Source organism: Dreissena polymorpha, chromosome 6 (genome assembly GCF_020536995.1).
Source record: "Dreissena polymorpha isolate Duluth1 chromosome 6, UMN_Dpol_1.0, whole genome shotgun sequence".
In the NCBI taxonomy this organism is placed as follows: Eukaryota; Metazoa; Mollusca; class Bivalvia; order Myida; family Dreissenidae; genus Dreissena; species Dreissena polymorpha.
The window spans coordinates 73259911-73285480 of record NC_068360.1 but is presented as its reverse complement, the minus strand read 5'-3'; the positions used below and the strand labels follow the sequence as shown (position 1 = coordinate 73285480).

Here is a 25570-nt window from a genome sequence, read left to right as displayed (position 1 = left end):
CAGTATTAGTAAGTAGAAGTATTAGTAGTAGTAGTAGTAGTAGTAGTAGTAGTAGTAGTAGTAGTTGTAGTAGTAGTAGTAGTAGTAGTAGTAGTAGTAGTAGTAGTAGTAGTAGTAGTAGTAGTAGTAGTAGTGGTAGTAGTAGTAGTAGTAGTAGTGGTTGTAGTAGTAGTAGTAGTAGTAGTAATAGTAGTAGTAGAAGTAGTAGTAGTAGTAGTAGTAGTAGTAGTAGTAGTAGTAGTAGTAGTAGTAGTAGTAGTTGTAGTAGTAGTAGTAGTAGTAGTAATTGTAGAAGTAGAAGATGTAGTTGTTGTAGTGGTAGTTGTGGTAGTTGTTGTAGTAATTGTTGTTGAGGCTTCAGTTTTTGTTTAGTATTTCGTTGTAGTAGCAGAAGCAGAAACAGTAGTAACAGTCAATCTCATAATAATGTTTGTGGAGTTTTTTATTTTATGCTTTCCGGTGGTTTATAGAGAAATATCAGTGAATTAAAACTGATAATTTCACTGTTTTAAACAATGAAAATTATCAGTGAAAATTATCGATAATTTTCACTGTTTACTGTAAAATGACGTCATTTTTTTGACGAAATGACGTCATTATCCCAGCGAAATTCTTTAGTTAAACTCTTTAACAATGTATATAAACTGTGAAAAAAAAGCATAAAATAAAAAGAAAATGTGTTCGATTTGGTGGAATATTGATTTTAATTCACTCGTGATCATAGAAAATATATTTTTTCACTCGTGGCTGCGCCACTCGTGAAAATAATATTTTCTATGATCACTCGTGAATTAAAATCGATAATCCACCGAATCCAACAAATTTCCTCTATATTATTTTTAATTTTATATGGTTACTTTTAGTTGAATTGCTACGGAAAATAAGTTATTAGATTTTGTGTCTATGAACTGTTCGATTTAGCGGCATGGCCTCTCCTTTGAACAGATTGTATTCTCCTCTTATTGACGTATTATGTACATGTGCACGTGTAATATAATTTTTATACACAGTATTCACTTTGATAAAACTGTTACGCGGGGCTCAACATGAGACATTCGTTACTGACAATAGCGATGTGGTTGGCATATTCAAGATATGTTAAAGGTTCGTAAACATAATTAGCAAACTACCTATTTATGTAACTATTCTTTTGGATTAGCAGTTGTTATGTTTTCGTCTAGCAGATGATCTCGCCGTTTGTTTGATTACTGTAGTTTCTGTATGTTCCAGAAATCAGTTCCTGCAATATAACTCTGTCAGCAACAACGAATATGGTAGTTCTGGGATCTTCTGTTTCTCTGACGTGTCAAGTTTGTCCTTCAACCGACTTAACAATTTTTCTTCACAATGGTTTAATTTTAGCAAGCAAAAAATTTCAGGAATTAAGTGTAAACGATCAGAGTTTGTACAACTTAACACACGACGCTCAGACAGGAAAGCTAAATTTTACAATAATGAATTTTACACGTTCATCTGTCGGCAATTATTCATGTTCCATCCCTTATACAACGAACATGTCATCGCTGACGTTAGAATACTCAGGTATATGTTTTTAAATTAAATATAAGAGTAGATGTTTTAAGTCTCATTATTTACAAACATAACCAATCGATATTTGTCATCTACCTTTGGCTTATATATCTTAGTGTAAATACGTACAACTATGTACAACATAGAACAAACTATATGAATCCCAGACTGAAATAAAGTATTTGTTCATTACCTACAGTTCCGGTTACATTTGTGACACTGACCCCTGCTATACCAACGATTTCCGTGTTACAAAACGTTACCACCAGCGTCATTAAATGCATATCTTCCGAGGGCCGCCCAAGACCCTCCATTACTTGGTATTTAGATAAAAACTCACCGTCGGATGACAATAATGATGCAAATATTACATCAAGTAGTAGAAGTGAAACAACAGGAGACGTAACGACGAGTACTCTTACAATTACCCCTACAGTTGAAGATCATGGTTCAATTATTTATTGCAAAGTCTCAAACGGATACGGGCACATCGTATCAAACACGAGGCTCAATATCAATGTGTTTGGTAAGCATATTGTTGTGTACCGACTGATTTAATTGAATCTAACTCCTACTGGCTATTACTTTTCAATATTGTAAGATGCACTTTTATAGCCACCATTTAACACGTGAAACTTCAGTATTTCATATTTAAACATTAATTTTGCTTTTTTGAAGTTTTTCCATCAAGGCCGACATTTCTACACAAATCGGTCATTATCAACGACAACATTACTGTGATACTTAACAGATCTGTGTTGCTCGAGTGTAACTCCTCTGGAAATCCAACGCCAAACATTTCATGGGTTTTATCTAATGGTTCCGTGATTAACAACATAGCAATTGAATTGAAATGGGAGACTAGAGTAAACACAGACAGGATCACCTGCAATGCCACAAGTGTTGTGCAGCCAACCAATGGAATTATGACGACACGGTATAATACAACTGATTTACAGATTAACATTTTATGTAAGTATGTTTCACTGTAATGAATGTTTAACACATAAATAATAATAATACATTACCAGTGATTCAATTTGTATCGTTTAAGTGTAATTGTCTCGTTGAGATGTCTTACTCACTGAAAATACACAAATAAATTCCAAATGTTGTTAAATCATCCAGTCGTCCTTTTAGGAATACGTATCTGATTTCCCTTAAGTAAAAATGATATAATATAATTATATTTAGTTTGATTATAATTATTTCGTCTGTTGTTATATTATTATCTGTATTATAAAACTTACGTCAAACCATCGTTATAGGTTCATAACAAAAGAAAAAAGGTAAACGTCATCTAAAATTGTTGTGTGGTATTTAAATCATAGTGCTGTTGACTGCCAATTATCATTGTATTAGCTTTCATATGCAATAAATAATATCATTCAGCTATTCATTGAACTGAAGTTAAATGTAAAGAAGTAAGGTACACACGTATACATGAATGATGTGTAAAATACTAACACACGGGTGCGAATTTAACAATAATACAATTACTTGCATAATTATATATGAAGGTTCATATTCACACAATATCCGCAATACTTAAAATCGAATCCAAAACTACCTTTCATCTTCTCAAACCCTATCAAAAAACTTATCTAATTACTTATAATAATGCATTTTAAGATGTATATATTTATTGAGTGCAATCACACGCTTAATGTTAATTCCTTTGGAGGACACATGAATTTACTATTACATAATTTGTTTAAACATTAACATTATGGATACCACGGATGAAAAATAACTTGAACAAAGTTGAATTTTTTGCAGATTCACCGTCACCCCCAACCTGTTCAATCGGAGATAAGTTAATAACAATAAATACCATTCGGGCAATTAAAAATGACACAATGAATATGAATTGTACAAGCAAAAGCAACCCTCCTCCATCGAGCTATTCATGGACACTGCCTGGCGGAATAAAACAAGATGGACAACAACTCTCAATACCTCGCGTACTGTTGGAGGGTCCTTACACACTTGATGTCAATAATGTTATGAACTCAACACTGCTACCACAAGTTATTACTGGGCATGCCAATGTCATATTTACACTTGACATATTATGTAAGTATCAGCGTTTATTCTTTGTATATTTATCTTACAGTAGCAATTAATACACATTCTATTAGCAGAACCATTGATTTCGATCCTATCAGTCACATAATAAATCAACGTAATATGTAGAGCTATTATACTACGAATTAAAGGCGTCCATGCATGTAACGATGCTTCATTGCAATATACTCGTTGCGCATTTAATCACTTCAGTTCCGGTGGCCGTACATAATATCGAGAACAAAACCGTTTTGAGAAACCAGGCTTTATCTGCAACGTGTCCTTACACAGTTGGGAATCCGCCTGAGACGAATTTTACATGGACACAATTGAAAACATCTCGTGTTGTTGGACAAAATCAAAGCCTTTCCTTGCCAAACATTCAGACCACTCACGAGGGCTTTTATAAATGCAGAGTAAACAACACAATGACACCTACAGGATGTTGTGCACTACCGGCATACGATGAAGCGATATTTTATGTTGATGTACAATGTAAGTGAATGGTAAATACGTATATTTATGTACGTAAATGTCTTTTATAGTATTATTGACGTCTGATAGATTTAAACTTGTCATATCTTGCATGATCTAATTACTTTGTAGACGCCGCCGATATAACGCGGTTTTATGCCAGAGGATTTGAGAATTCGCAAAATATTACGGTAAACGAAAATGAAACGGTGACATTATACTGTGATGCTGAAGGCGACCCTCTGCCCTATATGTTACTAATAAATTATACTCGCGGTGAAAACGATTTACTGAGTGGAAAGTATAACAACACAATATCCGCATCTATTCCTCAAGCACGATGTGAATATGACATGGGTATCTACCAATGCAGGGCAAACAACACGCACAATAAAGTTCAGTATGTGCGAGACATTGAGATCATGATCAAATGTGAGTTACTACATGTATTTGTTTTCTGTTTCTAATAAATTGTCTCATGTTGCTTACCATTTTCAATAAACGTTATGATTAATAATTAAAATTTTCTGTAAATGAAGGTGCACCGAGATCTTCTCCATTTATGCCCTCGGCACCTAAAGTTTGGACGAAAACGAACAGCAGTGTTATTCTAACGTACACTGTCGTGGCGTATCCTCCGCCAAGCTCTTCATCGGCATTTGTTTGGCGGAAGAAAGTAAATGAAGACTGGGTTATTGTCAATGATACGAGAAGACTTCATATTCAAATTTCTCAAGACAGACTTCAGACAAACCTTTCATTTTTGCAAGTTCAGGCTGACGATTTTACAAAGTATACGGTAAAAGTGAACAATGACATTGGCACCACAGAACATACATTTGTTATTCAAGCGAATGGTAATAATATGGTGCAATTTACCTAGCAGTTTTTTGAAAGTCAAAACTTTAGACATTGTACTTGCGTATTTCAAATCGACTTTTTGCACATTATATCGTTAAAGATGGGTAGATAAAAGGTGTTTTATAATTCCTATTTGCAGAAGAGCCAGCTACACCAGAGAACTTCCGTGTATCTGAAGATCCGATAACAGACAGCTCTTTAATCGTTGAATGGCAGCCGGGCTTTAACGGCGGGGAAGATCAATGGTTCGTTATCGGATATAAACAGGAAACGGGCAAAAATTGGACTTACAAAAGTATATTTGAAGATATCAATCGAATAGCGATTGAAGGATTGGTTGCCGGAACCTCTTATCAATTCAAAATGTATGCAGAAAATTCAGTTGGGAGATCAGATGAAACAATCGTTATAACATTGGCTACGCGAGCAAAAGCTGGTATGCATTATACAATTTTTATCTTAATTTTAAAATCCTTCCGTTATCTCTGAATATACACGTGAGGTAAGAATGACTATATGCATGTCGATTTGCACTTTTCGTTATAACTAGTTGACGCCAGTTGAATTTTTTATGATCAAAATAAGATGAAGGCATTAAATGAATAATCGAAGAAGAAAAAAATCTGACCGATGCAAGTTTTGGCTGAAATAATGACCGGTGTATTTGTAAATGTTTAAACGTGGTTCGTGTATATTCATTTCATAACGTATACTTGTAGGCAGTATACAGATGGCTATAACATCAAATTCTATTGTTTTATAATGCAATATTAAGCGGTAAAATATTAATATTAAGGCCACAGCACTTAAAATCTTGCTAAGTGCTTCAAATATAGCGCCATATCTTACTGATAAAACTAATAAACTAATGAACAGCCATATCGTTTTTAATTAGAATAAATTAATGTATAGAAAAGATTCTATCAATAATAAGTATGCGCGCTAAATATATTTTGAAAATTATCAATAATTATGCCCATGATGCATATTCAATTTTAATGAGGTATATATGTAAAAGATGTAAAAGTTAATTGAACCAAGTTTCGAAGAAGCGTAGATATATTTATTGCACCTCATCGGTCGGTCGGTCGGATGTTCGGTGTGTCCGTAGACCATACGTTCCCACACGATCCTTAAACGCTTTGCCCTTTAACCATTCAAATTGTTTTTATTGTAACCTCTTTGGAAACGACGACGTCTATCGATTTTAGTTCAATAGATCGAATATGATGATATAATATGCTTGTATCATGAAATAAGATAAGGGTACTAGTAATTCTAAGTATCTTTGAAACACATAAAAATATATCGTTAGAGGACTTGCAATTTTAATAAAACGCTTTATGTATAGATTGTTCTATATCAGCTATATAGACACGGTTTTATTCGTGTGGAATATCGGTAATTTTTTTAATGGGATGCCTTTACTTCGAAAAGTGGCGAATGGTTTAGGTTTTGGTGATAAGCAAGTAAGTCTTTCTGTATTCAGCACTTACCTTGTTTGCTATTGATCCAATCATGTTAGCATTTTCGGTCTTAATTTTTAAGTACACAATATAAAATATAAAGAAGTGAAACTCCAGCTGCTGGAGCAGTATTGAATTTTTATTAAAAACAATTAGTTGGTCCTTTATTTAAGGCAAGTGACCGATTGCCCAAACAGTACAAAACAGCACAATACAGCACAATACAAACCAACATAAACACAAAATATGAATAAAGCTGGGGTCACCGCCCCGGAACGGTCAATGCAAAGCACCGGGGGCCCAAACCCGGTTATAGAGCGCTCAACCTCACACTTGGCCCAGCAATATTCATAATACATTTAAGTGTAAATAAACAAGGTTTCTTAAAAAATAATAAAAACACAATACCGCTACCAGCCTCTGAAGGCTGAAAATATAACAACATCGAAGATATGTACGGGGATACACGCTACTGCATCCACGCAGCACACATCAAACTGTTGTGCAATGCAATATAAAGAAGTGAAACTCCAGCTGCTGGAGCAGTATTGAAAACTAAATGGCTGCAGACACCACAAAAACATAAAATGATATCATGAAAATATACAAAATGACATCACTATACTGCGTGTGTTTGCAAAAGTTATCTAATTTACGTTATTTTGTTAATGCGGATATGATTTGAGAATAAGAAAGGCTAAGGGCCCTTGTAGTAATAACGCAAATGATAATTAAACGTTACAAGTATTGATTACCTACAATCCTTGTTTATAGTTAATTAAGGATTGTAACGTTTAATTAACATTTGCGTTATTACTACAAGGAGATTAAACAATCCCCTAAGTGTCTAATCTTACGTTTTGTGGTTTTACTCATCATGTGATAATTACTATCGATGTTATGCATGTTTTGTAATAGTAAAGACTTTCAACAATTCTGTCATAATAATTGCTCTATAAATTAACTCAGATGGAGGAAACAATGCCACCATTGCGGCTATCGGAGGGGGTGTTGGTGGCGGTGTTCTGGCACTCATCGTTGTTGTGTTCGTGATATGGAGACTTAGAAACAACGGTTTGATTAGTTTCGTTTCCTTATAATCTAGGACACTTCACATCCGATTGTTTAATTGATATATGAATTCTTCAGTGTTTATGAATATGTGATAGAAACAACCTTAAAACGGTTGCCAAATTTTGATGTTGTGTATCTATTATACTAAAAATGTATGTACCTGAGCTTCAATTATTAAAAAATATATATTATTATTTTGCTGAACAAATATTTTTCTGTGTAGGCACAACGAAACGACCACTTTGTATCAAGTGAGTATCATATACATGTAATCCAGATATTTTAGTTTTATTTTTTTAAAGGCGCAACATAATAGTTTCGCAGTGGTGTAGTGGTTATGTTGTCCGCCTAGCGATCGGGAGGTCACGTGTCCGATCCCCACTGTGAAAAAGCTCTTTAGATTTCCCCCATAGACACCAAGTACAGGTTCTAGTCCCAGGAAACGGACTCGAGAGCGTTTTAAATTAGCCGTGGGTTTTTTGTAATCGAGCTAAAATAAATAGGTTTAAACTAAACTAATAGCTTTCACTTCAAACGCAAAATATGCTGCAAAGCTTACAAAAAATAGTGTGTAAGGTGTTGCTGTATATAATGTCAAAAAATGCCCATTTGTTCTAACTGTTCAACATTTACATGTTTACAAATGCATCTGTTCGGACGAACATGTAACATCGCATTTATATTGATTAGGTTCAAGTCGAAGAAAAAAGACAATACAGTTTATGAAAATTCTCGTAAGTATACATTAACCGCCTGTGTATATAAAGGTATCTTTCCCCCTACCCGAAAAGAGTTGGTAAATGGTTACCCTGTTGGTCAGTCGGTGCGTCGTTCGGGGCGTCCAGATAGAATAGGGTATGCAAATATACAACAAATGTGTGTGGCGGAAGCTTTTCACATTCCAAATTTGATACCAGTAAAACTTTATGATCACTTTTCATCCAGACCAAGCGGTGCGGTGGTAGCAGTCACAGTTTTTAAAAGTCTAGTTTGTTATTAAACATGTGTTCAGTTTGATGCCGATGTCTCTCTTATTTTTACAAACGTATTTACCGTAAGTAAAGTGTATGTTCTAAATGCTTATATTTATTATAGTGTGGTCGAGTTTTGATGTTTCGCTTTCTTTGTTATTTACGAAGTGTTCCGGTCTCAAAGCTTAGAAAATATTAGCAATCAAGAAACGGCAAGCAGCTCTGATAATACAACCAAACAACACGACAAGGATATGTCGTCAAGTCAAATGATTGACGGACTTCAGCGGGCACCTTCATTTGTCATCGTGCCTGAGCCACTGTATGGCAATGCCGGTGATTTCAAATTAAGAGTTCTTTCAATACAAATCCAAGAGTTGCGAAAATATACTTCTCTATCTAAACAAGACCCTACCGATATATTCAGGGATTTCTACGTAAGTACAATTTACGTTACATTAAAGTGAACGTTATTTGATAATTTATTGACCACATATAACATTCAATAAGGTCTAAACTAAACCTTGAATTGCTAAATGTTGAATTTATTCTCTACGAACTAATTGTACCTGTAGAGGGTTACGGACTTTTAGAAAAAAATACATTCAACTTTTTTTGTTAAATTGTGTTCCGAAATAACTTTGAAATGTCTATATTATTCTGCACAATTATCATACGCTATGCCCGACCTGTGTTATTAAAAATCATCCCTCACCGCATCCCATATTGATAATTAACCATTACCGTTATATATACAAGAATTTAACCGTGCTATATTCAGTCTCTGGACACAGGCCTGAAATACGAAACATCCGCAGCACGCAGCAAGGTCAATGTTCCAAAGAACCGATACAGAAATATGTATCCATGTAATTACTTTTGTGTTTTCTGAACTTGGTTGGTTTTCAACTTTTATTTAACTGGAAATAGTTATGCGCTTTAACCGTATGTTTCATGTTACATGTTCGGAAATTGATTGAAAAAATACCTACTTATGTGTGTACTTATATATGCTTTGATTAAGTAAAATATATTACAGATGACAAAAATAGAGTTGTTCTGCCGCCGATTGACGGAGAAGTAGACTCGGATTTTATCAACGCCAGTTTTATTGATGTAATACATAATGCGTAATAAGAATTTGTATTATAGTGAAATATATTCATTAAACAGTTATTGACGTTAACGCATTTGCTATACCAAATTTGCAATGTCTATATTCTATGCCACTTTCAGGGTTTTGACAAACCAAAGAAATATATCGCAGCACAAGGTAAACACTATTTTCCTTTTTTTGAGGGGGGGGCGAAAATGATTGGATTTCTTTTACTACGATTCTCTTTATACCATCATTAGGTATGGTATGTTGAAATACAACCCCGATGAGTAAACATGTCTTTATTTCAGAATTGATTGCATAAAACTGCCACACTCTGAACAATGAAGTAATGAAGCTTTTTTGTCGTCACGTGATGTTTATGCTTTTGATTTGTTTAGGCAAAATTCACCTTGATATTTAGTTTTCTAAACTAAGACTGTAGTTTTTCTGTAGTAACTGATAAAATAATTAATAAATAACATACGTTTGTAACTGTTTGTTATAACAGCTGTAACCATCGGTACAAACTGATATTTGATGGGAAGATTCGAATATTCAAATTCAATATGTTATTTATAACGTTGTCCCATGTGATAAATTCCAGGACCATTAGAACGCACCATACCAGACATTTGGCGAATGATCGTTGCAGAAAATATTCAAGCTGTTGCAATGGTAACAAATACAGTTGAAGAGGGAAAGGTGTGTATTTTACGGGCCCTTTTTGTTTCGGCTGCTGTTATGTTTTCAATGAAATGATATTCCTCAGACCCATCTTATCAGACAGGTTTTTATGAACTGAGTGCAATATCCTACTCTTCATTAATTATGAATGCCTGCTAAAAAGACCTATATTGCCTTATGCACGTTACACACAATATTGTGAAAAAAAGAAGAAAAAATATGTAGTGAATGTCTGCAAATTCGAACCATGTTTTAGCGGAAGTGCTTCCAGTACTGGCCCGACGATGCTCTCAACCCTTGCCAATATAGAGGTTTCAAGATATCATTGATTCAACAAGAAGACTATGCAGACTTCGTCATTCGAAAACTGCAATGCTCAAAAGTAATATATTGCACTTTTTTTCATTTACTCGCCTAGTTTGTTGTTCCGCCATATAGTAAATCTTTCTGATATTGTGTCATTTCCGTTGCTTTATTTTACTTGCAATAACAAAACATGATTTGTGTAACAATGAAGGAAGACTCCAAGAAGTGTCACACAGTTTACCAATGTCACTATACTGCATGGCCCGACAAAGATGTACCGGACACAGCACTGTCGCTATTGCAGTTCTGGCGCAAAGTTCGCTCGTATGCCAATAGTGGTTCGAGTCCGCTGCTTGTGCATTGCAGGTAATAAGCGTGTCAGTTAAAGGTAAGTAAGAAATAAAAATCGTTTTGTAAATAATTTAATATAATGTTTATTTCTTTAGGTTATGAACTACTGTAAACATTTGCAATTTCATAGCGCCGGTGTTGGGCGGACCGGAACTTTCATAGCGATTGATTACCTGTATGATCAGGGGAATTCAATACAAGAAATCAAAGTTCATGCTGCCATTAACGCACTGAGGAATCAACGTATCAACATGGTACAAACCAAGGCAAGTTAATTTTTCAACGGTCAAGTCTCTTTTTGAGGTAAAGCTCGGCGAGATGCGCATACGTATTTTTGTGGATGTCAATAAAGTGTTATTTCCGGTTTAATATAAGCATATATTATAAACTGAATACTCTTTGACAACAGAACCAGTATCTGTACCTACATGAAGTTCTGTGTGAGGCACTTGATCCCGTTGGAAACGTTGTCCAGAACAAAGAATATTCAACAACAAGCTCATTGATGCAAAGTGGTATCGGCAGAGAACTTAAGGTAAAACAATTTAAAAACACACCATTAGCTCTATTTACCATAGCTATTTGTAAATATAGTTGAAAACTGGAGATTGTGAATCGCTGGAACTATTGTCGTTTTTATTATAACTCGTTTTCTGATATATTCAAACAGCGACTGCGTGAGGCCGAAGAACTGAAAGCGACACAATCAGCGAATGAAACACTTGCTGTTGGTAAGAACAAATAAACTTTAGTATTTCTAAAGGTATATTGTGTCTTGTATTTATATACCAGATATATAATAGAAAAGTTTCCGTATTTATAATGTTTTTATTCTTTGTATTACCCACCTCTCAATATGGATCAATAAACGCATGACTTGATATTTGAAGCATGGAATCCTGTACACTTTTCAGAAGATAGATTTAGACCAATGCTGTGTCAATCTGCCACAGGTGTAAACAAGTACGTCAACGCAGTCTACATCAACGTAAGTTGTTTCAGCTGATACATTAAATATTGCCGATAATACTGAGCCAGATTCAGTTTTCCTATACATTGTATGTGTTAATGTGTATTTTTTTTATTTTATGATAAATATATCAGAAAATAATAATATTTTAGTTTTACTTAAACAGACTTTCCGACAGCGGAACAAATTAATATTAACTCCTGGAACTATCGAGGGAAGCACAGACGTTGATTTCTTATGGTTATTGCACGACTACAAACTGACAACCGTCGTAATACTCGATGAAAAGGTGACCCTTTTTTTCATATAATGTTATAAAATTTGTATTTGAAGTGCAATTAATCCGTATCACAATATACGTCTTCAACTTACTTTTTGCCAAATGATACAGATGGAACCCTACATCCCTGACCAAGGTAAAAACACTGTCACCGGACCATTCAGCGGAAAATTGGTATCGAAAACTGCACAAAGTCATTACACAGAACTTGTAGTGAGATTCCAATATTACGCCGAGGTAAAAGGCTTTATACCTGAATTATACAATTGTTCATCAAAAATGACAGCAATATTCATTATTATCATTATCTATTATAATTTATTTATAATTTAACTTAACCTACATGAAACTATGGCATTACAAATATAAAACAGTATTTATTCTTAAATGGTATGTTGTCGGTTTAGCACGATGGTTTTGACGTTCGGTTTCTTCACTTCTCATTATGGCCAAAGAAGACCAAAGTGTGCAAAATATCAGATAAAATGCAACTTCTGATTGCCGCCCAAGAAATTGCGACTGATTCGCCAATGGTTGTTCAGTGTCGGTTAGTACTATTAGTTTTAATGACAGTTTTGGGTTCTGTATTAGAAGTCTTAGTGGTGTACTGATCAGGATCGTCCAAATGATTTTCCATTCGTAATAAAAGTTCATGATTACCGGCATATTGAGCGTATTATCCGGGCATACAGCTGCTTACAATTATTGCCAATTTGTATTTTGTCGTTTGAATCTTGTTTTGCAAACTCTGCGAAAAGTATGATATCATATCCTCTTTCAGTGACGGATACACCCGCAGTGGTCTGTTCGCGGTTTTGTGGTGTATTGTGGAGAGGATTAAACGGGACGGGGAAGTGGCCGTGGCTGAAAGCGTTAGGATGGCCAAGCGTCGATGTCAACGAATTATTCCTAATGAGGTACATTTCTGTTTCACTGCTTAAATATGACACGTGTATGTTGAGATAAGTAATGTATACTGATTACTGACGTTAACGGAATACTTTGTGGATTCGTGTTCATGCATAATATTGTACACACTCTTCTGATTTCTTCTTCCAGGAGCAATATCGGTTTTGCCACGAGTTCGCAAAGCAATATGTGGATGACTGCAATACATACGAAAATACAGAGGACGGAACAAGAGCAAAAAAAAAATAAATAACAACCTGCCTCGTTTAAACAAAACATGTCTAGACATTAATTTGTAAAGCCCCGAACAGGTGATATAATCTATAAAAATCATGAAAAATTGCAAATAGTGTATGTATACGAACTATAAACATTGCTTTACAGCGAACACTGTTTGTACTAAAGTGAAGTTGTTTCAATACTAAGAGTTTATTCCATTGTGATGTAGAAATACAAGAATAAAGTTTAGAAGAACACAAGGCAAAAGTTTGGCACCTAAATATAAATTATCAACAAAACATAACAGTCATAGCTTTGAAAAGGATGTCAGCTTACATATTAATACATGTTTTTAATATTAATGTGTATAAGCATAGTATACATGCAATAAGTAAATTAAAGGATTAATGCAACGACTGTTAATGCAAATCATAAGAAATAGTATTTCGTGTTCGCAAATATATTACTACAAATTCATAAATTGTATTCCGTTTTATTCGATTTTATGGAGGTGATAGTTATTGTCAGCTTCGAATCGGTTGTCTCACTTTATCATTATTTGAACGAATCTGCATTATACCAGTGTAATTCATACATAGTGTTTTTAGCTCGGCTGTTTTCGGAGAAAACCCGAGGTATTGTCATAGCCAGCTCGTCGTCCGGCGTCTGCTGTCCGCCGTCCGCGTCGTGATAAAACCTTAACATAGGCTCTAAAATGAAATTGCTTCCACATACAACTCGGAAACTTCATATGTTGACGCATCTTGATGAGTTCTACACGCCAAACCCATTTTGGGTCGCTAGGTCAAATGTCAAGGTCACTTCTTACAAGCTTTTATTTATTCAAAACTGCACCCATAGCCAAGAGCTGGCACCCGCTATGCGGTGCTCTTGTTATATTAAATTGTTGTTGTTGTTTTTCAATGTGATCCTACGCATTTTTTGTAAAAAGTAGTTTTTGTATAGTCTATGCAATGCTATTTATTAACAATCATTGATTTTATACATTTTTATACACAGTCTCTAATTAAATGATTCCTACTATAAAGTAAAATTGTATGCAAATCGTTCAAATATGCATTTATATTTTAAACATTCATATTTGTTTTTGTTTAATACGTAAAGCATCGTTTACTTATACATGATAATATCATTTTTAAATCAATGTTCATACGTTTATATCTATATCCTATCAATTGCAATACTTATATTAAGACATGTGCATGATGAAGTATATTTAATCTGTTTTGGAGCATTCAGTTGTGCTCAATCAGAAAACAAATTGTTCAAAGCTTCCTGTTTGAAACTTAACTAATTTTAGAGTTGAAAACCGTATTGAGCGTTGCGTTATGACACACATTTAAGACATGGTCTGTGCAGGCGGTTGTAAAATAGACACTTCCTCATGTAAATTACCCTGTCCGATATCACATTACTGAAGTTTAAAGTGATAATGGAATGTAGGTTATGAATAATATAAACCTTTATATCAGGAAGAAAAAATTTCGTTGTTACATGTGTGGTTGATCTAATGATCAACTTGAAAATCTACGTATTTTGTAGTGTGATAGCATAATTGTTAACCCATTTAACCCTAGTGGACTCTCCCATCCTTCTTAATTGGATCAATTTATTTCCAAAATTAGGGATGTCTAGTATATTTATTTCTATATTTAGAATATTTCTTACAACAATTCCCTTAAGCAAACAGCGCAGACCCTGATGAGACGCCGCATCATGCGGCGTCTCATCTGGATCTACGCTGTTTGCCAAGGCCTTTTTTCTAGACGCTAGGCATAAATGGGTTAATATTGTACATTAGCCAATGCTTTAAATAACCGTTTGCTTGTGTGTGTTTTTTTGCTCTCCAGACTTAATAGTATTATCATTTTGAAAGATACTGTCCATCTTATATATACGTATGCGATTCATGCATAATGCATAATTCATTCGAAACTTAATGGACATAGAGTGTGGCGGAACGAAGTAATTGTAAATCCATGCAAAAATGAATTTTCATTAAGCGTGCAAATATTGTGTTTGTATGTAAGACTAACTTGGCATGCAGTTTAACCCCCCCCCCAAAAAAAAAGGCATATCGTAGTCGCTTCGTCCGTCAGTGGGTGGGTAGCTGTGTTGGGGTTAAAATTGGTTCTTAATAGTACGGAATTGTTTGCGCTGAGTGTCTCCAATGATGTACTGTTTACTCTTTGAGTGGATCTTGACATAGGCTATCATTGCCATGACAAGTCTATGTGCCAAATCAAAGTCACTCAACAATTAATTGTCAAAGGTCTTGGATGTCTGGTTTTCACGTTTATGATTGGATTTTGATGCAACTGTAGTTAATTTTCATTCCACATCGACCAGTCAATTTATCGAGTACAACTATAATGCCCACACCAATGTAAATTATAAGAGGTGTTTCATCTTTAATATGTTTAATTGCATTGTTAGTGAATTGCGATATAACTACAGATTATTATTCCACACGCACGTACCTGAGTCGCAAACGCTTATTTATCGAAACTAAAGATCCATGTCAAAACGTGAGGTCGTGCACGTTGATGAAAGCTAGTTTCTTGTTAAGATCTTATAAAGGATCTATTATTTCAGACTTTTATGTCTTTTTACTAACTAATTAATTTTGTATAATATCCAAGGTATAACATATTGTATATGCATAACTTGAATTTAATCTGGTAACATACCTTTACACTTACAATTTATTAAGTTGTTTCTGTCTATAACAATTACATTTGTATATAATATAGTTGTATTTAATAAAGTAGTTAGCTTTCCTAAAATGTAAGTGTTGTTGTGTATTAACCCAGTTGTTGATCAAATTCCTTATGCGTAATAACAATTCAGTGCTTACGTTTGGTCAGAAAAAAAGAAAATGTGGGAGTTTTTATTGTTATAGGAAAGTAAAATGTCCTTCTGCTTGTAATAAATCAATCTCATCACGACTCAAACGGTGTTAATGCTGTTGTTCTTGTGTATCATAACCATTGCGTAATGAAATGATAAGTAAATCGAGTTATTATTACATTGCTTTTTAATTTAAAAAAAAAAAACTATTCTTCAAATTGTATGGTTCTGGATTAGTTCCGGACTAACTGTCAGGTTTGGGATCCCTTCAACAGGTTTACAACCTAAAGTCTTTGCGTTGACCGTCCCAAGTAGGGGAAACAGCTTAAATCATGATTGTATATTGAATGCAGAATTGAACATGTTCTCGTCTATTGTAAGGGTAATCAGTCATTTTGCCTTAAATAACATAGCTGGATGTTGCAAAAGTGTGCAGCCAGTCCGAGACTTGAATCCGCTTACACAGAAAATCACCAATCCCAGTAAAATTATGTACAGTGACAAGGACAAGAATAACACTCTGATAATATTTCTGGGGTTTCGCTTTATCTATACATTTAAGATAACACACAGGGAAGTACTTATACTCGATTTCGGCAGAAATGCAAACAACATGTACTGTTCAAAGCGCACTCGTGTTAACATTATCAGCTGCAATGACTAAGTGTGATTGAGCAGTCATTTAATTATCATCCACGATTGTGTTTGTTTTGCAGGTGATATGACATGCGCGCGCAAATCTTGTTATATCAGGCCATAGAACTAAGGCAGGTGACGTGGATAAAGATTGCTGTGTATAATGGCAACTGAAATATTGACTGAATAAGCAATTGAGCACAGTGATCGCTTGATCATATCCAGGGTGCTCGTCCTTATCTATTGATCAGCTTTACAATTGCACTGACATGCAAACCACACAAGTATGCGATCAATTTAGCCTCTTTCATATCTGATGATAACATACTTACACCTGCTTTAAGCATTGTTTCTTGTAGCATAAAGACATTTCAATAGACCTTATCCTGTGTCAATGATTGAAAAACTAATTACAGTACGTAAACCAGTAGGAGTAACGACTCGTAAGCCAAAATATTAAGCCCGTGTAAGCCTCTTCCTTTAATGGAAGCTTTACCATTTGCGGGTTTAACAAAAATGCAACTTGTTTACGAATCATATGTTACTGATTATGGTTTATTGAACCTGTTTGCAGTAATATGATACATGAGCAATCTTCAAGATATGACTGGTTTCGATGGCGCAATAAATCAACGCTAACATGCCATTTCATACTTTATCTCTTATTTCGTACTTTTTTGTATCATTTCTTATAAATCGACTTAAAATTTTTATTTATTGGACTTATGATTGTGCTGTCTTAAATGCAAGTGGTTTTGAACTAAATCGGCGATATCTTAGTCAGGCAATTCTAACACCGGCTTTCCATGAATAACCACCTAAGACAGGAACCTAACACTTAACTAAATAATTACACAGATTGCAACTTACGGCACTGAACGCATAGCGTGCTGACGGCGGAAGAGATATTTACATCTGTATTGGCTGTTGAACCAACTCATTTATTGAAAAGGTTTTTAAACAAATAATAGCTGCATTATTCCACGTTGATGACCTCATTCATTGCGGTAGTTGCACATGAATAGGATCAATTACCGATTGCAAGCCAGGACTTCCTTTACAAACCCTGCTAACTGCGCAATTCAACTACTTGAAACACTACACCATAAGTTGTTTATACGAACAGCTTATTGTTTGCTTATCGAGACATTGTCCTTGGCCTAGTACAATTTTAAGTGCACAGTTTTGGTTGAGAACCGGTAATGGTTAAGTTATCAAAGTGTTGATAACCGCAACAGTTGTGGGTTTTTTAACATTGATTGTATTCATGTATACCCACAGACTGGTAGACAATTTACGAAATCATGTATATTTAACAACTTTATACGATCGGTGTGTGAATATTATGAGTTTAATAATATAAGGATCATTTCAAAAGAGGTTGCATATAAGGGGAAATAACCAAACTATCCAGCACTTAATTGCAGTCTACATTTATGTACTCATATGCATAAAAGGTTGTTATATTGCAATGGGTGATGTTAACAAAGTGACGAAAGTTCACTGGAAATTTATTTTTGGAGATTATATAAATATTGAGTGAAATATCACTGCCGTTAAATATTATACATGTATTTACCTATTTTCTAAATGACAAATCATCAATAGAACCCATATGTAATATATAGTAATACGCGTTCCGTGTACTCAACTAGCTTTTAAGGCTTCATCCTTTTAATCCAGAACGACTCGTTAAATGCGATGTTATTTTAAAAACGTTCGAGTTTGTGTTTTCTCGAATTAATGTTTATTGCGTATAAAGTATCGATGATTTCTTATCGATCGAATTAAAGTAATGTATTTAAGAAGCAGAGCAATAGCCGAGAAAGAAATTAGCTGACTTTTGCAAACACGGGTAAAATGCGACAAGCGACATTCGAATAGTCTAGTCTGGAGCTACCCTGTTAACTATAACGTAATATTATATAATACCATGCAGTTATTAATGGCTTAATGCTAAAAATATAAGTCAACAATTAAAAGCATAACATAATGTATTAACACATATCATATCATAGATATATATATATATATATATATATATATATATATATATGTATATATGATATAGAGTACCTTAAATTTCTTATACACTATATTTTATAAATTGTATACTTTAAAGGTTCATCTCCAATAATCACCAACGCACGAGAAGTTTGTAATTGTAAGATGGCATTACCAATGTAAGGGAACTAATTCCAATTTAGTTCATAATTAACTTCTCAAAATGATCTCCCCGCATCATGAATTTTATATATCGCAACAAGTCGCTCTGTTTACGTTCGGGGAACGTTACAAACTATGTTCTAACCTGTGTGAAGATTTATTTCTATAAGTGTGGATCTTGAACACATATATTTATTTAAAAAATGCAATTATTGAATGTTTGTGTCCACTGTAATAGTGCAGTACGTCTGCATGAAAACACTTGAATGTGAAAGTGGCAAATAATACACGATATTGTTAAATTATGAATCTCGTACCATTTGAATAAACGTTTATCTACAACTTTTCCTTCGTATTAAAACACGACAGTTTTCTAGTAAATACGTTTATTAGATTCATGTATTAATACCGGCTTATAATCTTTAGCTATAAACAAGACCTGATAAATAAAGGCAATGTTAAGTACATATATCTGATATTACACCACATTCTCAATCGACAAAAGAGTAACATATATAATATTGTTATATGCAAATATGAGCACAATCATGCCGTTTAATAAATGTGCACTTATACTCAAAAATGTATGTTTTGATTCCGATCATGCATGTTGTTTCGCAAGTATATCGTAAATATATTACTAACAGTTGTAATCCTTAAAACATGTTGCAACTATAAAGTATGTGCGTATTCGGATCTGTTTATCATAGACGTCTTCCTTAAGATGGTGTTTGTTATTTTGTTGAAAACCATTCAGATGATGCTATTAGTGTTATACTTCAATTGCTGTGACCTTGAAAAAAAGACATCTATGTTATATACAGCAAAGTAAATATATCAGCTAGATAATTTATTTTATATCCACGAGTAAAGACAACAACAAGAAAAATCAAACAAATAATACATGTATTTCCTGTCTCTGTACATTACAATCAAACAATATAAAACAACGCAATAAATCAAACATTTTGTTATTAAGTTTCTTTCATATGCTGTTTATGTGAAACTCACCAAAGACAAAGGCATACAGTGTGATTACGCGAGGAAAAGGAATCTATTGTTTTCTCAGTTGTCACAATTGAATGTGATGTACATTTTATAAGTTTTGTGGTATTTGCTAATTCAAAGACATCTTGTATTTCAAATTTGCAATTCAAAAAAACTCAATGGAATTTCTTTCCTTTGTTTGCCTGCTTGGCGTTGTGGATGGTGGAAATCAAATAGGAGACCTATTCATCAGTAGAAATTGTGTAACCATTTAATAATTAAATAAGCGTTAAGAAACAGGAATGTGTAAGAAAACATCATTATGTCCAAGTATACAGCCACTTTATTATACTAGTAATAAGCACTCGCAAAACGTTTTGTTCCCGTATTAAGGATATTCATATTCATAAGAAAAGAGATAATTGCATTTTTATTAAACTCAACGTTAACTATTTTCATGTTTCCACGGTTCAGTATTAAATGATTTTTTTGCTTTTTACACTGATTTCTGTAAACATTTATAATTTATATTGTTAGTAATGTACTTTGTTTTTGCCTGTTTCCACTGATTTCCGTATATACAATGGTTTATATACTCAGTTCATTGTTTATATGAACACACAACTATCCAACGCATACTGTATCAATGTATTTACTATCAATGTATTTACTATTAATTATTTCACGACTGCATTAATGTCTGATAATATGAATCACTATGACTTGTAATATGCGTAAGTAAATACAATACTTGTTCTGTTGTGTTCTGTTCATAATAAAAATTTATTTCATATATCACTGACGTGTATGCTGCACACATGACCAGACTCTGAGATACAAAGACCATCAAGGCAGTTGCTGGGACTGATCCACCTCTTCAATGTATGTGCATAATGTTTCAGATATGTGGGTTTTATTAGCCTGTGCAAATCTATGAGTGGAAAACATTCCTTTCACAATTTGTTTGTATGTGCTGTGTAAATCAAAGCGCTGACGGCACTGAAATTGTTCGCTATTGCATAATTTAAGGCGCAACTCATTTTTCAAAAGTACGTTAAAGCTTTTAAAATCGCAAGTTTAAAATGAACGCAACCCATTCAAATTTATAAAGAGAGTGTGGACGAGGTCAAAGCGTAGTCCGTTTGTCTACGACGTCGGGTATATGTTATACTACGAAATATTGTGTCAATACACATGCCATCGAAGTACAGATTGGTGTACTTCGTTGAGTAACCTTTACATTATATTTGTAGTTCGTTGCACAACCAATACATACTCTGTGCAAAACCTATACATAAAGCAACGTGTAATTTGATGCGAAACAAAGCATTTGAATGAATAAAATATATGTTCGTAACCTGTTTTGTACTTTAAAATGTTTAATGTACGGTGTATCAAAGTAACATGTAGTTTCATTTAAGTTAAATTACTGTAATTGGCTATTTAAACAGAATAACGTACTTATGCATTACTTCAAATTAATATATCTCGATTTTAGCTCAAAATCAATGTAAAGGTTGCAACTACGCGCATTTGTAATTAGTTTGTTATTGAAAATAAGTACCTACCATTACTGGATGTTCCGTTTTCTAATCCATAAATACCAGTAAAGATGAAACTCGCCTGATTAAGTAGTGTATTTACACAATATTTCGTAGCAAAACATATACCCGACGTCGTAGACAAACGAACTACGCTTTAACCTCGTAAGCCCCCAGTGATCACACTAAGAATATAATTTCATGATGGAAATTCCCTTTACATTTGTGTTGTTGTTTCTGACATCATATACGAATTCAAAATATACAATAAAATAACTGATGAAAATAAATGAATGAAAAAATAAATCTGCGAGCAATACTTTTTACTAAAAAATTAGGTAGTCATAAAGACAACGTTGTTGATCCGTACTTTTTGTTGTTGATGCATTACTTGTAACCATAGCAGTTAACACGGTGTCAACCAGTCTCCGGCCTTAACATCGGTATAGAACACTCATGCGCTTTTACGGCATAGCTGTTTTACCCAGCTTTTCACCTTGAATGACCTTTTCATAACTATTTACACTAATGTGTGGTTTGACTATTATAACACACATGTGGTGAATATGCGACAAACAAGTGGAAAAACACAATAGTTAAACTTTTTTTTTCATTTTTATTATTTAGAAACCTTAAGGTCAAACTTTATTTAAAAGTAAGCATTTACGCCTAATATCTTTTTTAAAGATATTTCCTACATGAAAACGCCATTGCTTTAAATAGTGTAGTGATATAGTTCGTGCAAATTTAATTAATCATTCAAACGACTGAATGAATTTTAAGGAGTTTGCCATATATGTTTATCATTCCTTTGTCGGTAAATGCACGGGGTTAAATGTGGTTCCTAAAAGTGGTCATTGTCTACGGATTTATTCAGTCGGCGTAAATGCGCGTAAACGGAAGGTTCCGAAGAGCTCAATCTTCAACAATCGGGTAAACATAGAAATATAAACACATTGGTGTTGTGACAGACAAGAACAAGATAAATTGGCAATTTCAAACTCATAATTTTAAGATGTCTTCATGTGTATCTTTCGAGAAGTTTGCGTTTATAAGGTTATTATTTTACAGATTCAGCATCTTAAACATGCTTTCATTTTTGCAAATAAATAAATACAATTTTATGTATGTGCGTGTATTTTTTTTATTTTTTTAAACAGTAAAGAAACATACAGTGTATACAACATAAAATAAGTATATAACAAACGCGTGCTTTAACAATAAGGGAACCGGCACGTGTGTACCTATTTAAACAAGCAGTTCTACATATGTTTCAAGTCACTATGAAAATATAAGTTAATAAATAAATAAAAATACTTATATCATAAGTGGAATACTTGGTAAACACGAATTTTTATATGACCAGTCATGAAAAGATATACGAATTTACACTTAAATCATATACTCACCTCTATGTTATCAGAACATATGCGAATATTTACATGCCGGGTAAATATTCCAATGTGCTAGATACATATTGTTTAAGAATGAAAACACAATCGGTTGCAAATCAACGTGCAATTTAGTTTAGTTGTTAATGTTTGTACTGGTTTTCAGACAAATAAGATCTTACACGAGTTAATGATCATGCCATATCATATTTTATAAAACTAGACTTCCTTATGTTTCTAAGGGGTTTTTATTATATGTTGTGTTGTGAAACACGGTAAACGCCAATCTTTTTAAAACTTGCCTTCAACGTAAAATAAAAACATTTTATTTTCCAAAAAGTGAATTGCTTTAAAATTCGAAATGTTCTTTACTGACATGAGTTCATATGCGTTGATCTAGTATTCTGCCAAAGAGCGCAATTAGATTGTGCAGTCAAAGAAAAGGCTTGCAGAGGAAAATGCTCAAAAGTCGAATTCGCCGCGTCCTGTGAAAATGTGTCTTATGCCATATGCAGCCATCGTTTTCGCATTGCGGCGCAGTCTGGTCAAGACCTTGTTCGCTGTTTAGTCACGCAAGGTTTCGTGGTCGCATTAGAGGGCAGCGAACATGTTGAATAGACTTGCTCGTCTGGACTAAAGGCGAGTTATACTCCTCTTGCAAACAGTATTTCACTTCGCATTGGAAAATCCAACGAATGAACGAAATTATGCTTCATGACGCCAATTAACGATGGCTCAAACCGAAACAAAGTGGAGTTTTACATACATGTTTAGATTGTGTAGCTCTCAGAAAACTATATAACAGACCGCATAAACACACATTTTTGCAATTTAACAGCTTTAAGTTCGGCTCTGCGGCATTATTACAATAACGTACAGGCGGGTGAACCCCCGTATCTGTCGATTTGATAGATTTCTTTGCCGTGCTGTGCTCTCCATATTGCATCCAGGACCTGAAAATAGAGTGCAACATGTTATGTTTTGTAAATATGCATAGATCTGTATAGACTACTGGTCTCGTTAATCACTTATGTAAAAGGCGCGATATTAGCTCGAGAGGTAATACGTGTTGCTTCTTTAAAGGTTAATCAAAGACTGAATGTCAGTGGTCAGCTATTTACTATCTATGAATAGACGGATGAATCAATAAAAAGACAGATTCCGGGAATAAAGTTATGTTACCCAACTTTCAGCTTTAACCTTATTTCGCCAACAATTTTTTTTAGTTGTTTCATTACATACTTTATGAATGTGATATGTATGCATCTTAGAATATTTCAAGCGTTGAAAACATAAATACTGTCATAATACCCCAGTCTCAATCAGGTATCGACGATATCAATAAGGACATGATCATGGCACGGAGCGTATATTGACATCTAGAGTCCGTGATCATGGTCAGAATTGCTAAGAATATTAGCTGATAAGTACTTGAAATGAGTTGCGCTCTGTAAAAACAGGACTGAATGCGAGTGCGAACAGTGTTTTCCCAAATCAGCCTGTGAAGCCCGCACAGGCTGATCATGGACGACACTTTCCACCTTGACTGGATTTTCGCTATGAAGTGACTTCATTTAAACAAAAACTACCATAAAAGCGAAAAATGTCGTCACTGATTAGCCTGCGCAGACTACAGAGGCTTATCTGGGAAGACACTATACGCACATGCATTAATCCCACTTTTTCCACAGCGAGGCTCATCTTTAACAGGGCGAACGCTCCTAGGGCATATATCACGGAAAACCAACCCGCGAGAAACGTAAACTTATCAGAATGACGCGTAAAGAAAACGTTAACTGGGCGAACCGACCCAAGGCGGACATGTGGTAGGGCAAATGGACTCGGGGCGAATATATTATCAGGGGGTGGGGCGCACCCATTGCGCCTGTGTTATCATGGAGAACGGACTCTGGGGGAATAGTATGTATATATTTTATAAGGGTTAACGTGTCTATAGTGAGATTTTTCTCAGTGTACCCAGAGTAAAGAAGTTATCAGGGCAAACGGACCCTATCCGAAATGACCTTATGCGAACGGACGAAGGGCGAAAATGTTATTAGTATTAACGGGCCATAGAAAACATGTTATCAGGGTGAACGGACACATGCGTAACATACCCAGGATGAACGGACAAAGGGGGAAAGTCTTATGATGGCGGAACAGCTATCAGGGCGAATCGACCCAGTCCAAACGGCACCACGGAAAAGGGCCCAGAGTAAACGTGTTGTCAGTGCTAGCGAAACTAGGGTAACGATGTTAACAGGGCCTACGGAACCATGCCAATCAAACTAAGGACGGATATAGCATCAGGCCGAACAGACTAAGTGTGAATATGTCAGCTGTTCTAACGGACCCGATACCCCTAGTCGCTGGACTAGCTGTATCACAAGTGCCGTTACCTCCTCTTCGTACGGATATCCGCCCTGCATGATCCGAGAGTAGACGATTTTTCCATTCACAAACAGTTCGAACGAATCTGAAATTGATTTTTGTATTTTAAAATAACCGAAATCATTCACACTGAATATTTCGTATAGAAATTTATATTTGCTACGCTTTATTTGTTATATCATTGGTTTAAATCAAAACAAATGACAGTGAATACGGTATTGTTCACAAATAAACACATTGAAAAGCATATTGCTTATAGATATTAATTTGAACATATCATTTACCGCTTTGCTTTATTTGCAATTATAAAATTATCATGTTAAAGT

The 25570-nt window shown here is 34.5% G+C and overlaps 1 protein-coding gene across 1 annotated transcript; it reads left to right on the top strand.

The window, feature by feature from the left end:
• The first annotated feature begins 8169 nt into the window (after positions 1-8169).
• On the top strand, positions 8170-13479 carry LOC127836554 (receptor-type tyrosine-protein phosphatase alpha-like). The gene is made up of 17 exons (XM_052363207.1): positions 8170-8206; positions 8612-8880; positions 9225-9312; positions 9483-9559; positions 9680-9716; positions 10147-10244; positions 10483-10608; positions 10744-10898; positions 11014-11149; positions 11293-11418; positions 11554-11614; positions 11798-11871; positions 12020-12142; positions 12245-12370; positions 12541-12680; positions 12915-13050; positions 13193-13479. The coding sequence occupies exons 2-17, from the start codon at positions 8698-8700 to the stop codon at positions 13289-13291; spliced, it is 1785 nt and encodes a 594-aa protein (XP_052219167.1). The 5' UTR covers positions 8170-8206; positions 8612-8697; the 3' UTR covers positions 13292-13479.
• The last annotated feature ends 12091 nt before the right edge of the window (positions 13480-25570 follow it).